This window comes from Eschrichtius robustus, chromosome 18 (genome assembly GCF_028021215.1).
Source record: "Eschrichtius robustus isolate mEscRob2 chromosome 18, mEscRob2.pri, whole genome shotgun sequence".
Taxonomy (NCBI): domain Eukaryota; kingdom Metazoa; phylum Chordata; class Mammalia; order Artiodactyla; family Eschrichtiidae; genus Eschrichtius; species Eschrichtius robustus.
The window spans coordinates 22,177,560-22,189,375 of NC_090841.1; the positions used below are offsets into that span (position 1 = coordinate 22,177,560).

General features: G+C 43.9%; 1 protein-coding gene and 2 non-coding genes across 4 annotated transcripts; all 3 read left to right on the top strand.

The window, feature by feature from the left end:
* The first annotated feature begins 6,380 nt into the window (after nucleotides 1–6,380).
* Nucleotides 6,381–10,209, top strand: TPT1 (tumor protein, translationally-controlled 1). Of its 2 annotated transcripts, XM_068526379.1 has the most exons (6): nucleotides 6,381–6,581; nucleotides 6,848–6,921; nucleotides 7,452–7,642; nucleotides 8,044–8,149; nucleotides 8,950–9,066; nucleotides 9,995–10,209. In XM_068526379.1, the coding sequence occupies exons 1-6, from the start codon at nucleotides 6,416–6,418 to the stop codon at nucleotides 9,995–9,997; spliced, it is 657 nt and encodes a 218-aa protein (XP_068382480.1). In that variant the 5' UTR covers nucleotides 6,381–6,415; the 3' UTR covers nucleotides 9,998–10,209. The 2 variants fall into 2 exon arrangements, with proteins under 2 accessions (XP_068382480.1, XP_068382481.1); XM_068526380.1 differs by lacking the exon at nucleotides 6,848–6,921 and having other exon boundaries at nucleotides 6,451–6,581.
* Nucleotides 9,800–9,927, top strand: LOC137752315 (small nucleolar RNA SNORA31). The gene has a single exon (XR_011071158.1). It is a non-coding gene; the product is annotated as a small nucleolar RNA SNORA31 (small nucleolar RNA).
* Nucleotides 10,210–10,997: 788 nt separating the features above from the next.
* On the top strand, nucleotides 10,998–11,128 carry LOC137752319 (small nucleolar RNA SNORA31). The gene has a single exon (XR_011071160.1). It is a non-coding gene; the product is annotated as a small nucleolar RNA SNORA31 (small nucleolar RNA).
* Nucleotides 11,129–11,816: the final 688 nt, after the last annotated feature.

Sequence of the window (11,816 nt, forward strand, 5' to 3'; positions counted from 1 at the left end):
TTCCTAGCCACCCTTGGAGCTGAGGGCTCTGTGATTAGGTTCTGGAAATAAGATAAAAGAAGTGAGTGATATGTGCAACTGCTGGGTCAGGCCCCAAAGGGAAGGAGTAGACCCTCCGATTTCTGCTTATTCCTTTCTTACTGGAATGTGGATATGGATGATGTGGTTACCTGAAGGGGGTATTGGTGGGGAGGGGGGATGGACCTCTGGAAGGAGATAAAGGAGGATAAAGTAGACTTCAATTTTATCTGTAATTCTTTTTTAAAAATTTATTTTTGGCTGTGTTAGTTCTTCGTTGCTGCGCGCAGGCTTTCTCTAGTCGCGGAGAACGGGGGCTACTCTTCGTTGCGGTGCACGGGCTTCTTATTGCGGTGGCTTTTCTTGTTGTGGAGCACGGGCTCTAGGAGCACGGGCTTCAGTAGTTGTGGCACATGGGCTCAGTAGTTGTGGCTTGCGGGCTCTAGAGCACAGGCTCAGTAGTTGTGGCACACGGGCTTAGTTGCTCTGCGGCATGTGGGATCTTCCCGGATAAGGGATTGAACCCATGTGCCCTGCATTGGCAGGTGGATTCTTAACCACTGTGCCACCAGGGAAGCCCTGTAATATTTTTATTAAAAAAAAAAAAACTTTAAGCAAATATGAAAAAATGTTAGCAGTTATTTATTGTGGTTGGTGGGTACCTGAATATATATTTAAAAAAATTTTTTGTGCATCTCAGTGTTTCCCAATTTTTGGATGTATACTTTAAAAATAAATTATAGTACATTCATCAGTTGGAATATTTATAATAATTTTAGATGGCATTTTAGATGAAGAGCTACTGATATGGGAAAATATTCATAATAAATGAAAAATACTTGAACAATTTTCTGATAGACCTAAGAGAGATTTAGAATGGGAAAGCTGGAGTTACCTACCCAGCTCACTGATTAGCCTAATAATCTTTTACTAGAGATATTCAAAAATTCAGTCTAAAAGTAATTAAAAGTAGTCCCAAAGAAGAGATCTTTGAAGTGGGACAATTTTTATTTTAACTTTTATTTGTTTATTTATATTTTGGCCACGCTGCACAGCATGCGGGATCTTAGTTCCCTGACCAGGGATTGAACCTGTGCCCCCTGCATTGGAAGGGCAGAGTCTTAACCACTGGACCGCCAGGGAAGTCCCCCAACCAAGAGATCTTTGAACTGGCTTGTTCGTAGAACTCTTCTCTTAGAGCAAGCCTAAAACAAAACAGACCAATGCCCTAAAGTCTTATGATGGAGAAGTTGCTTTAACATCAGCAGGATCCCACACACCCCCTTTTTATAAATCTACAAACTGAGAATATTAAGACATCAATACTAGTTATCGGTGGCTTCTTCTATGGTTTATAAATACTCTATAATGTGTATTATTATTTTTATAATCAGAAAAACATCCTATTTTTCAAAGCTAAAAGAAATATTCAAACATCTGAAAACATCTTAGATTCTAGTGATCACTTTACATTCATCAAAAACACCAATGGAAGTTACATTAGTTATGTTGCTTGGTTTCACTTAAGAGGATAGGAATCTGTACTCTGAGCTAGGCCTAGATGTTGCTAGGAGCTGGCCTTGGTATTCTCCTGTTGAGCATAAACAATCTCACAGAACATAAGGCCACAAGAACCTTGTCCAAAAGGGCAACAGAGTCAAAAAATAAGTGTTCACTGAATCTTGGGGCGCATTCCACTAAAAGTGAACATTTGATGCTGCCAAGAAATAGATTTGAAGAGAAAATGTGCCTAAATCAATGATTTCAAACCTCTTGGGCCTAGAGCCACATGAATAAATACATCTTACATTGAGATCCGGTGCATATATACACGTATAAATCTAAGACAAAAGTTTCATGAAACAATACTCATCTTTACCACATGTGAGTCTATGTTCTTTTTTATCCTATTTCATTTTTAATAAAGTTAGTCACTATTCACTAAATTCTCAGTTTGAAAAGCACTGTGATACCAGGTTTTGGATATACAGTATGCTAAATCCAATTAATCAACTGAGTTGGAATTAGACTTAATCTAATTAAGAGAAATGAAGAAAACGTCATCTCTTCCACTCATTGATCAATAATTATTAAGTCAGGCCCTGTTCTGGTTCCTGGGGTTCAGCAGTTAACAAAATGACATCCCTCACCTCGTAGAGCTTACATTACAGAGCTCTGCTGCCCAGTAAAGTTACTAGCCACGGATACCTAAATTTAAATTAATTAAAGTGAAATAGAAATAAACATTCAGCTCTATAGTCACACTAGCCACAGTTCAAGTGCACATAGCCACTTGTGGCCTAGTGGCTACGGTGTTGGACAGAGCAGATATAGAACATTTCCTCGTCACATAAAGTTCTTTTGGACAGCTCCACTCTAAAGTAAAGAACCTTGCCTTGTAACTTGACTAAAGCAATGATTTGTTAGCAGAGTATGAAGACTAGGAAAAAAGAGCAATAAGAATTCATTAACACAACTCCAAAGGAAGGGGTTCAGACCACACACCAAGAACAGTCCAGCTTGGCTGGTTCATTCCTAATCACCTTCTGTCACAACCATATGCTGCATTCCAACCCCCTCTGCTTAATTCCTTATTGATCAAATCACATTTTCTGAAACATAACTACTTTCTACACTACACCTAACCAGCGAGGAATTTCTCATCCTAAATTAACAGTATTCTGGTTGGCAAATCAATCTGTTATGAGCTTCAACCTGACCCCCAGTGAGCAAAGTGAACACTTCTAGGCTGAGAACCAGACCCTTTGCACTGTGGGTACAACAGGGGCTTCTAGCTGCCTATATTCATCCCTAGTAATAAAATCCTGATTTTATTACTAGGGTGGTAATGAGCCTATCTCAATGAGCAAGCAGACTACAGTTTGCTGCCGTCCTTGTAATTGCTCAGTGGGGCTTCTAGAATAGCTCTTTAGAAGGAAACACGCAGAGAGAATGCACCCCTATGGTCCTTCCCCTCTTCTGGCTGTCTGCAAGATGGATGTGATGGCTGGAATTCCAGCATCTATTACAGATCACACGGATGATGGAGAAGAAAGGAAGATCCTGGGTCTGCGATGCCCATTAAGCCACCATGGCTTCATAGCTTCCGTCTGACTGCATCCCCCATCAATGAAAAAACGCTGCCCGCCATATCAGTAAACAAAGGATGTTGCAGCCATCAAGCCACTACACACCTTGGCCGGTGAGCCTGGAGGGAACTCAGGATGGAGACAAATGGGCTGCCGCTGCCAAGCCCTCAGTCACTGCAGCCCTCCACCCCCGCTCCCCCTCCCCAGTGATACACCCTGAGGAGACTCAGGATGAGAAAGCAGAGGATACTGAGGATACTGGCCCCAGAGGAGCATATCAAAGGAATGATTTCAGTGAGCCCAGACTCTTGCATCTTCCCATACATAGAAAGCGCTATATTCCTTAACTTGAGATCCATGGCTTCTTTAATTAACAGAAATCTACCCGGGTCTTTGTTGCAAAACCTCCTTATATCCTGGCTCCTCCCCTACGCCTTTGGAGCAGTCCCTCAGAGCTGTCTGAGAGGCTGTGTCCCAGGCTTAAGTCCTCAGTTTTGTTCGCCAAATAAAACCTAATTCTCAACTATTAGGTGGTGCAGTTTTTTTCAGTCGACACCCTTGAATTTCTTTTTATAAGGGAGAATAAACTCTTATGTTGTTTAAGCCATGTAGTCAATCCCTAACTGATAAAATGGTGAGCCCTCCTGAGCTGCTTTTCTCATGTGAGGGCTTGTGTGTGAAGAGACCAGAAGACATTGTCTTTGAAATCTCCTTAATTGTAAGAGATACCAAGTCATATTCAGCCGTAAAATCTAGGACAATCTTAGATTTTGTTAGAAATCACTGACTGTAAGGAAAGAAATGTAATAAAAATATTCAAATGATTCCTAAGTAAAAGCCAATCAGCCTGGATAAAAGCCAAATCCTTGCAATTTTGTCAGTGGCTTGCAAGCAGTGACTATTTTTCCCTCAACTATTGGTATCACTGGTGTTCTAAGTAGACATTTTCAAGGTACAGCACAGATTTTCTAGACCACAAGATGGAGTTTACGAAATACCCTGAAATTTAAATCAGATTTTCCTAAGATTTTATTTTTAGGATGTCTAGTCACAGAATTATCGTGAGCTATCAAATATGAACCTGAGACAGAAATCTTTTAAGGACACAAGTTGAATTCTTTCAGGGATCCACTATGAGTGTTGTGATTAAATAGAAGAATGTCTTTAGTACAGTATCTATCAACTAAATCCTCCAAATACTTCCAAATAACAGAGGGTTAATGGAATAGTTTCAGGAAGATTTTGAAAACTATTAAAATTTGGGGAGAATTATGCACCCAAATTCAACTAATATTTACTGATAACCTATTGAGGATGCTAGGAATTTTTTCGTTATCTTATTTAACTCCCCAAAACCCTTTTAACTCACAAAAAATCCATTTTATACTTAGGCTTAGGGAGGCTGACTTTCCCAAGGTCACAGGACTAGGACCAGATAAAGCCAAGATTTCAACCTAGGGTGCTTTGATTCTAACTTCAGTACTCTTTTTCACTGTGGCTATCTTATAAAACTTGAAAAAAAGAAGTTTTTAACTGAACATAAAACTGGAGAGGAGTCAAGGGAATAATGTTTGACGGTACTGCATGGGTGATGGGAAGATTTCTGAATAACCTGAAAATGTTAAAGTTGAGGAACATAATTGAATTGTGATATGCCTGAGATAATAATGTTCCATTCACACATCCCAGAAATAAGAGGTTTGAGCGATCCTTAGTCGACCATCTCTCGGAAGACGTCCATTTGTTTTCAGATCCCCTTCATCCCATTTTTAGCTTCCTTTCAGTAATCCGGTGACTCCTGGGGTGTCCAGTACAGCCCCACACCCCATCTACCAGGGAGGAGTCCGTTTTCCGGCTCTTTTTCATTTTGACTTCTCCATCAATCTCAACTCACTGTCTTGTGCCCTGCTATTTCACAAGGGTTGCTCTCTCTTATTGTGTGGAATGCTTTATTGTTGGATCTGGGGGAAACTGTTAATGTGTTGTAATTGCCTGTTTTTGATTTAGTAGAATGAAATTTTCTGTGCGGGTAGGACTGAATTTAACTTGTTCACAATTGGGACCTCTGTGCAAAACCCAGTGCTAGGGACACAGTAGAGCACAAATATAGTTGTGGGACGGAACAAGCTCTCCGGTTTCATACTGGCATATATCTTTGCCTTTAAACCAAAGACGTGACTAAACCAGGCTTTTTTTTTTTTTTTTTTTTAAACCGAGTAATTGGGTCTGAAGTCCGAATAAAATTTCGGCCGGTGGGAAGCTCTTTCCTTTTATATTTAACCCTCTAGCGCCTGGGTTATAATTTCGACTTCACCTTAAAGTGACAACATACCCTTTTTTCAAACAAAGGACCTAATTCTAAACCAAGTGCAAAACAGAAACATGAAGATTTTATAGCTGTCTTAGGAACCGCGAACTTCCAAATACGGGACCAAACTGAGAGATAGGAAACCTGTGCAAACTCCCTTGACACCTTCCTTCCTCTTCAAGTCCCTTCCCACAGACTCTACGCCCCCCACGATTATTCCCAGGGGGCAGGCGGGACGACCTGGATCCCACAACTCGGACTCTGCTCTGCCCCACAAAGGCGTCAGAAAACTCGAGGTGGGGCAGCCCTGGGGGCAAACGCTGAAAAGTTCTCCGAGGCCCTCGGAGATCACAGAGGCTTATCGTAAGCCCAGTCCCCTGACCTCGTCCTCGTGGACAGCCTCGCGGTCTCCCAACACCTCGAGGGGACCTTCCGTAAATGCAAAGTTCTTTACAACAGCTGTCACTTTTGCTCCCAGAAAGGGTGGGAGCTTGCGCTGGGCGAAGCCTGGGGCGGAAACTTGAAGAGACTTCATCTAAGCCTCACCCACGCCCAGCACCTTCTAGGGCCACCCTGAAGTGTCTGGAGGGGCAGGACGCCAGGCGCCGCTTCCACCACTCAGGGCCGGGGAGCCCCTTCCTCCTCCCTCCGTCGCGGGCTCCTCCCCCTCCATGCCCCCTCTCCAAGCTCTCAGGCATTTTCTCTCTCCCCCCTCCTCTCCCCTCCCCTCCCCGCCTCCTCTCCCCTCCCCTCCCCGCCTCCTCTCCCCGCCTCCTCTCCCCGCCTCCTCTCCCCTCCCCGCCTCCTCTCCCTCGGCCGCCCCGCGATCCCAGCGGAACGCGCGGCATTGTATCCCGGGGCCAAGTCCCCGGATGCTCGCCTGTCCTCCCCTCGGCCCGCGCAGTGGCCCTGCCCACCGAGCGGCTCTGCGTGCCACGTCACCGCTTGCGGCGCTTCCGGAGGCGCAGCGGGAGATGACGTAGGCGGACGTGCTCGCTATATGAGGTTGGGGAGCGGCAGCGTCGGCCTTTTCCGCCCGCTCCCCCCTCCCCCCGAGCGCCGCTCCGGCAGCACCGCGCTCGCTCTGAGCTCCGTGCTCCTAAGCCAGTGCCACCGTTGTCTTCCTCCAGTCGTCATCATGATCATCTACCGGGACCTCATCAGCCGTGAGTCGGGACTGCACTGCCCCTAACGCCGCGCACAGGGGACGGGGGTGTGGGTGGGGGCGGGGAGGCGGCCGCCGTCGCCGTGTCGTGGGCCTGGGGGACGCCGGCGCCTTCCTGGGAGCGAGGAGGGTCGGTGCTTGGGGCGCGCGTCGGGGTTTCGAGCGCCCAGGGAGGGGCGGGGGCCGCGTGCGGCCGGCCGGCGCGGGAAATGGCGCCCGCTTGGGCCTCGGGCGTACCGTGACCGGCGGGTATATGTGCCCGAACAGATGATGAGATGTTCTCCGACATCTATAAGATCCGGGAGGTCGCGGACGGGCTGTGTCTGGAGGTGGAGGGGAAGGTGAGTCGGCCGGGTCGCGGCGCGGGGCCGGGTAGGCTCGGGTTTCCGCCGCTCCCCCGCCCGGGGTTGTGCAATCCTCGCCGTTGCCTCCTGGCGGAGGAGACGCTCTTTCCGGGCTCGGGTTTTTCTAGAAAAGTGGAGGCGGAGCTGATCCTGGAAATAGGTTCGCCGCTTCGGCGCCCATCCTCCTCCCAGGCGGTCCCGGACAGGTTGTCTCCGGTTTGGGAGCCCCAAGTCCTTCAACGTTTGCCCTATCCCTACTTGCTCATCAACCCGACAGCCCACGCAAAACTTCCACTGGGTTGTAAATGATCCCCTTTTCGTTCCGGTCAACAAAGAATTGTTGAGCTGAGGTGTTTCGGGAAATGGATTTTAGAATTTTTTTCCCCCATAATGTGTTCATGGTATTCGACAAGAACTAAATGTTTGGTGGAAGGATGACGGGTACACGAGGTGCCAGCATAAATTTTTTGGATGCGTTTATGGTAAAGTAGAGGATGTGTTAGCAACTAAACTTTTTCTTAATGCAGATGGTCAGTAGGACAGAGGGTAACATTGATGACTCGCTCATTGGTGGAAATGCCTCCGCTGAAGGCCCCGAGGGCGAAGGTACTGAAGGCACAGTAGTCACTGGTGTGGATATTGTCATGAACCATCACTTGCAGGAAACCAGCTTCACAAAAGAAGCCTACAAGAAGTACATCAAAGATTACATGAAGTCGTAAGTGATACCAGCACACCCCAGTCGAGGTCTGAAAATCCTATAGGATTTAGGGGTTGGCTTACTGAGATTTTTAGCGGCAGGCTTGCTTGTCAGAGGTCTTTTTATTAATGAGCTCAGAAGGGTGGTTGTTTTTCTATAAGTAAAATAATGTGAGCATACTGGAGCATGTGGTTTGGTTTTACCTTTTGAGAATAGTACTGTGGAGATAAGCTGACATGAAATTCCAAGTTAGAAACAGTCTTGTTGATTACAACATCCCTCTTGTGAACTAGTAATTTGTTGATTGCGTGCGCCACGTTATTTTGCTCAGTGACAGCTGGTTTCAGTTTGTAATTTTTACTTAATGAAAATATACTTTGCTCAGAACTGAATAACCTATCAATAAAATGTTGTTTTAGAATCAAAGGGAAGCTTGAAGAACAGAGACCAGAAAGAGTAAAACCTTTTATGACAGGGGCTGCAGAACAAATCAAGCATATCCTTGCTAATTTCAAAAACTATCAGGTAAATAACTTAAATATTTGGACCGAAGGATTGTACAGTTTTAACTGAGCAAAAAATGAGTTGCTTGATGAATCTCTGATGTAATTAAGCTGTGGTTATTTTCTCGGTCTTTTGAACAGTTTAAATACTTCATAGATTCAACTCCAGTAGTCTAGGCTGTAGGAAGTAGCTTTCTCTGCTCCCAAGCATGTTTCCAGATCTTGCCTTCTGGTTCCAGAATCTTATCTGTACTCAGATAACATTTCCCAGTTCTTTCTCTTGAATTGCTTGTTAACTCCCAAGTGGTCTTCCAGTTTTCTCTTTCCAATTTCAATGTGTCTTGTTGCCACTGAAGCTCTTTCTGATCTGAGCTTGTCCTGTTGAGAAACTTCAGTGACTTTCGTTTACCCCTAAGAAAAAAAATGAACACAACCTGGCTCTTTAATTTTCCGGTTTTCATACATCCTCTGGCCATAAGATAGCTTCTCATGTGATATTCTCTCCTTGCTAGCTTTATGTTCCCTGTGCTTGACTATGTAAAAAGCCTTGTTCGTAGGGTTTGGAAATGGATGTGTGGGGCTGAGTAAGTTTCCTGAAAGCCTAGTGTCCCTGGATTGCTCTGTACTTTTATTTGGTTATTATTAGTACTTTGAGTGAACTGAAGTTTGATTAGTGAGCATTTTTTCTCCTAGGGATCAGAGCCGTTAGTTGCTGAAGTCCCTTGATTTAAATAGCGGTGTTCTGAATCATCCTTTGATTTATTGTTTTGATACAACACATCCGTGCGTAATCTAATTCTGAGTATTTGTTTGCTTCCTAAGTTCTTTATTGGTGAGAACATGAATCCAGATGGCATGGTTGCTCTGCTGGACTACCGCGAGGATGGTGTGACCCCGTATATGATTTTCTTTAAGGATGGTCTAGAAATGGAAAAATGTGTAAGTATAAAGAAGTGGGTTGAATCATTAATGTAAAAATGGATATATCCTAGGCATAATCCTTGTTTTGCCACTAGGATAGTTAGAATGGATCCTACAATAGTCTTTTAAACTGAAGCTCTAGGTCTTATTTTTCTTAGGGGCCTAAAGAGGGTGTTTTACATGTAAAAGATTTTTATGGTACAGAAAGGCTTAGAGTCTTTATCTGCAGAAAACTTACAGGTGACATTACAAAGCATAGCTTAAATACTGAGCAGCTCTAGAGATTAGAGATAACACCCTATGTTGATCTTCCCCATAGAAATGGCTTGTTGAAATCAGACTGCCTTTCTCTTCCTATTTTGCTGCACATATACATGAGTATTAAAACCTTTTTGTAAAGAAACCGTTCACCCTTATTTACTGATAATTGGCAGCTGGTCGTGAAAGCCTTGATGTTACTAGCTTTTAGTAAATACAGTTTAGAGTTGGCTGCTGATCCGATATACCAATTGCTTTACTAAAATTAAATGAATGTCTGCTATGCAAGGAATTGCTAGAGGCGATACAGAAATGAAGGCATTCATTATCCTAGCTTTCAGGGGCTTCTATGTAAATTAGGAGTAAGATAAACTTAAGGCTACACTAAACAGGATTGGGGCAGCAATGAACAAAAATGTCTAAACGGATTCAAAGAATGTGTGAGGCTTTTGTTAGAACGAAGTGAGTGGAACTTTCTCAGAATGAGACATTTCTGCATCCACTGATAGACCTTGAACAATCTGCGGTTGTTCTTTTGGTTTGCACTAGGATGCAAAAGAAAAATCCCTGCGCTTTCTGTCTGTCTTTGTGGCAGCCCAGATTGAATAGGGGAATACATTTGCAGCCTGGAAGTGTTAAATATTTTCATATTGGAAAGGTGTTGATGGGGTCTTCCTTGTTTTCACAGTAACAGATTTGGCTGTTTGGATCTGTCACCTGCGCGTCATAACTGGCTGGCTGCTGCTGTTCATCCACACAACACCAGGACTTAGACAAATGGGACTGATGGCATCTTGAGCTCTTCGTTTTGATGTTGATTTGTTTGGAGCGGAGGCATTGATTTGAGGAAAAAAAAAAACATGTCATGTAGGTTGTCTAAAAATAAAATGCATTTAAACTCAATTGAGAGAATGCCTCTTAGTTTAATATGTAATATCTAAATCCATCCTGTGTAGCCTTCCTGGAGAAGCTAGAGCCTGGTTGTAGACCACTACTAGAAAGCATAAGACCATCTTCAGATAACTTCTGCAATGAAAACCACTTCCGGGACTTGGAATATAAACAAGAATCAACAGTAATTGGTTGAAATAAAGGGAAAGACCATGCTCATAGCAGTGCCAGCATTTGAAGTGGATGTCTTACACATTTCATCACCTACAAATGGAAGTAGTGAACTCTGGAAGAAATGAATAAAACGAGACTTAACACAGTTGGAAGCAAAGTATTGTCTCAGCTTATTTACAAAGCAAGTAGAGCCAAGTTCTAGAGAAATCTAGACGTCTCCTGGAATACTTGTGTCAAACTTCTTGGAACAGGGTTGGCAAACTGGCTTGTCCTACCACCTGTTTTTGTGTGACTAAGGTGGTTACATTTTTAAGTGGTTCAAAATAGCTTATGGGATGTGAAAAAATACAAAATCTAAGTTTGTGTCTAGTTTTATTGGAACACTGCCATGCCCATCTGTTTATGTATTGACTGGCTCTGACACTGCAAGAGCAGAGATTAGTGACAGATCTAAGGGCCTGCAAGCCCTAAAATAACCATTGTGGCCCTTTACAGGAAAGGTTTGCTGGCCCGTTTTAAAGATGAAATTACAGATGGAGTGTGGGATAGTTGGTGGGCAGAGGAAAAGCAGGTGCTAGTCAAATTGTATCTGAAAAGGCTGTGGGTATCAGAAGAAGGATATGAAAATGCATCTATCTGACATGCCTGGAGCAGTTATTGTCTGCTAAGGTTTCCAGCACAGATGCAAGAAAAAAGTGTCCTTGCGCTTCCTGTCTGTCTGATTGTGGCAGTCCAGATTGAATGGGGGAATACAGGGAAAAAATCGCAATTCACAAATAACTGTGAACAGTGAAAGCCTCCATGATTCCAAAGAAGAATTCATAAGAGTTTACAAGAAAAGTACTGGAAAATTATTCCCCTACACCCTTGCCTTCTGATTTCACTTTTAAAAGCATAAGGGTTAAGTCTAAAGGCAAGCCAGTGATTCTTTTATGTGAACCCAGGGTGCAGCCAGTGACTTCAAGAGACCGTAGTGTGGTTCAGAGCCTAAGACAAATGCTAATCAGGTTGGTAGTGCCCCCTGGTGACTGGTGAAAGTATACCCAAATACTGGAAACTGGAGTCATGCTGAGGGTGGTTTTGAGCACCAGTGATCTAGGAGGCCACTTGCCTGCCTCTGAAACATACTATCGGAAGAGAATTTTCAGGCAGTGGTCAGTGCTGTGAAGGTGAGGATAATCTGGTAGTGGGAGAAGTCTTGAGGTAATGTAAGCTGCAACCTGATTTAGTGAGCTCACGTGGAAAAGACTGGAAGAACAGGAATAGCAATGCAGAGGCCTTATATAGGAAGCAAGTTCAGGTAGTTGCCTAAGAATGCTTATTTTGGATCTTTTTCTAGTTAACTCCAAGTCAGAGCCGGGTTAAGATATTTTGTGCAAGAATAACAGGTGGTGAGTACTTTGTGCGTATCAGAAGGCACGTGTTTATCACTGCTGCCAAGTTTG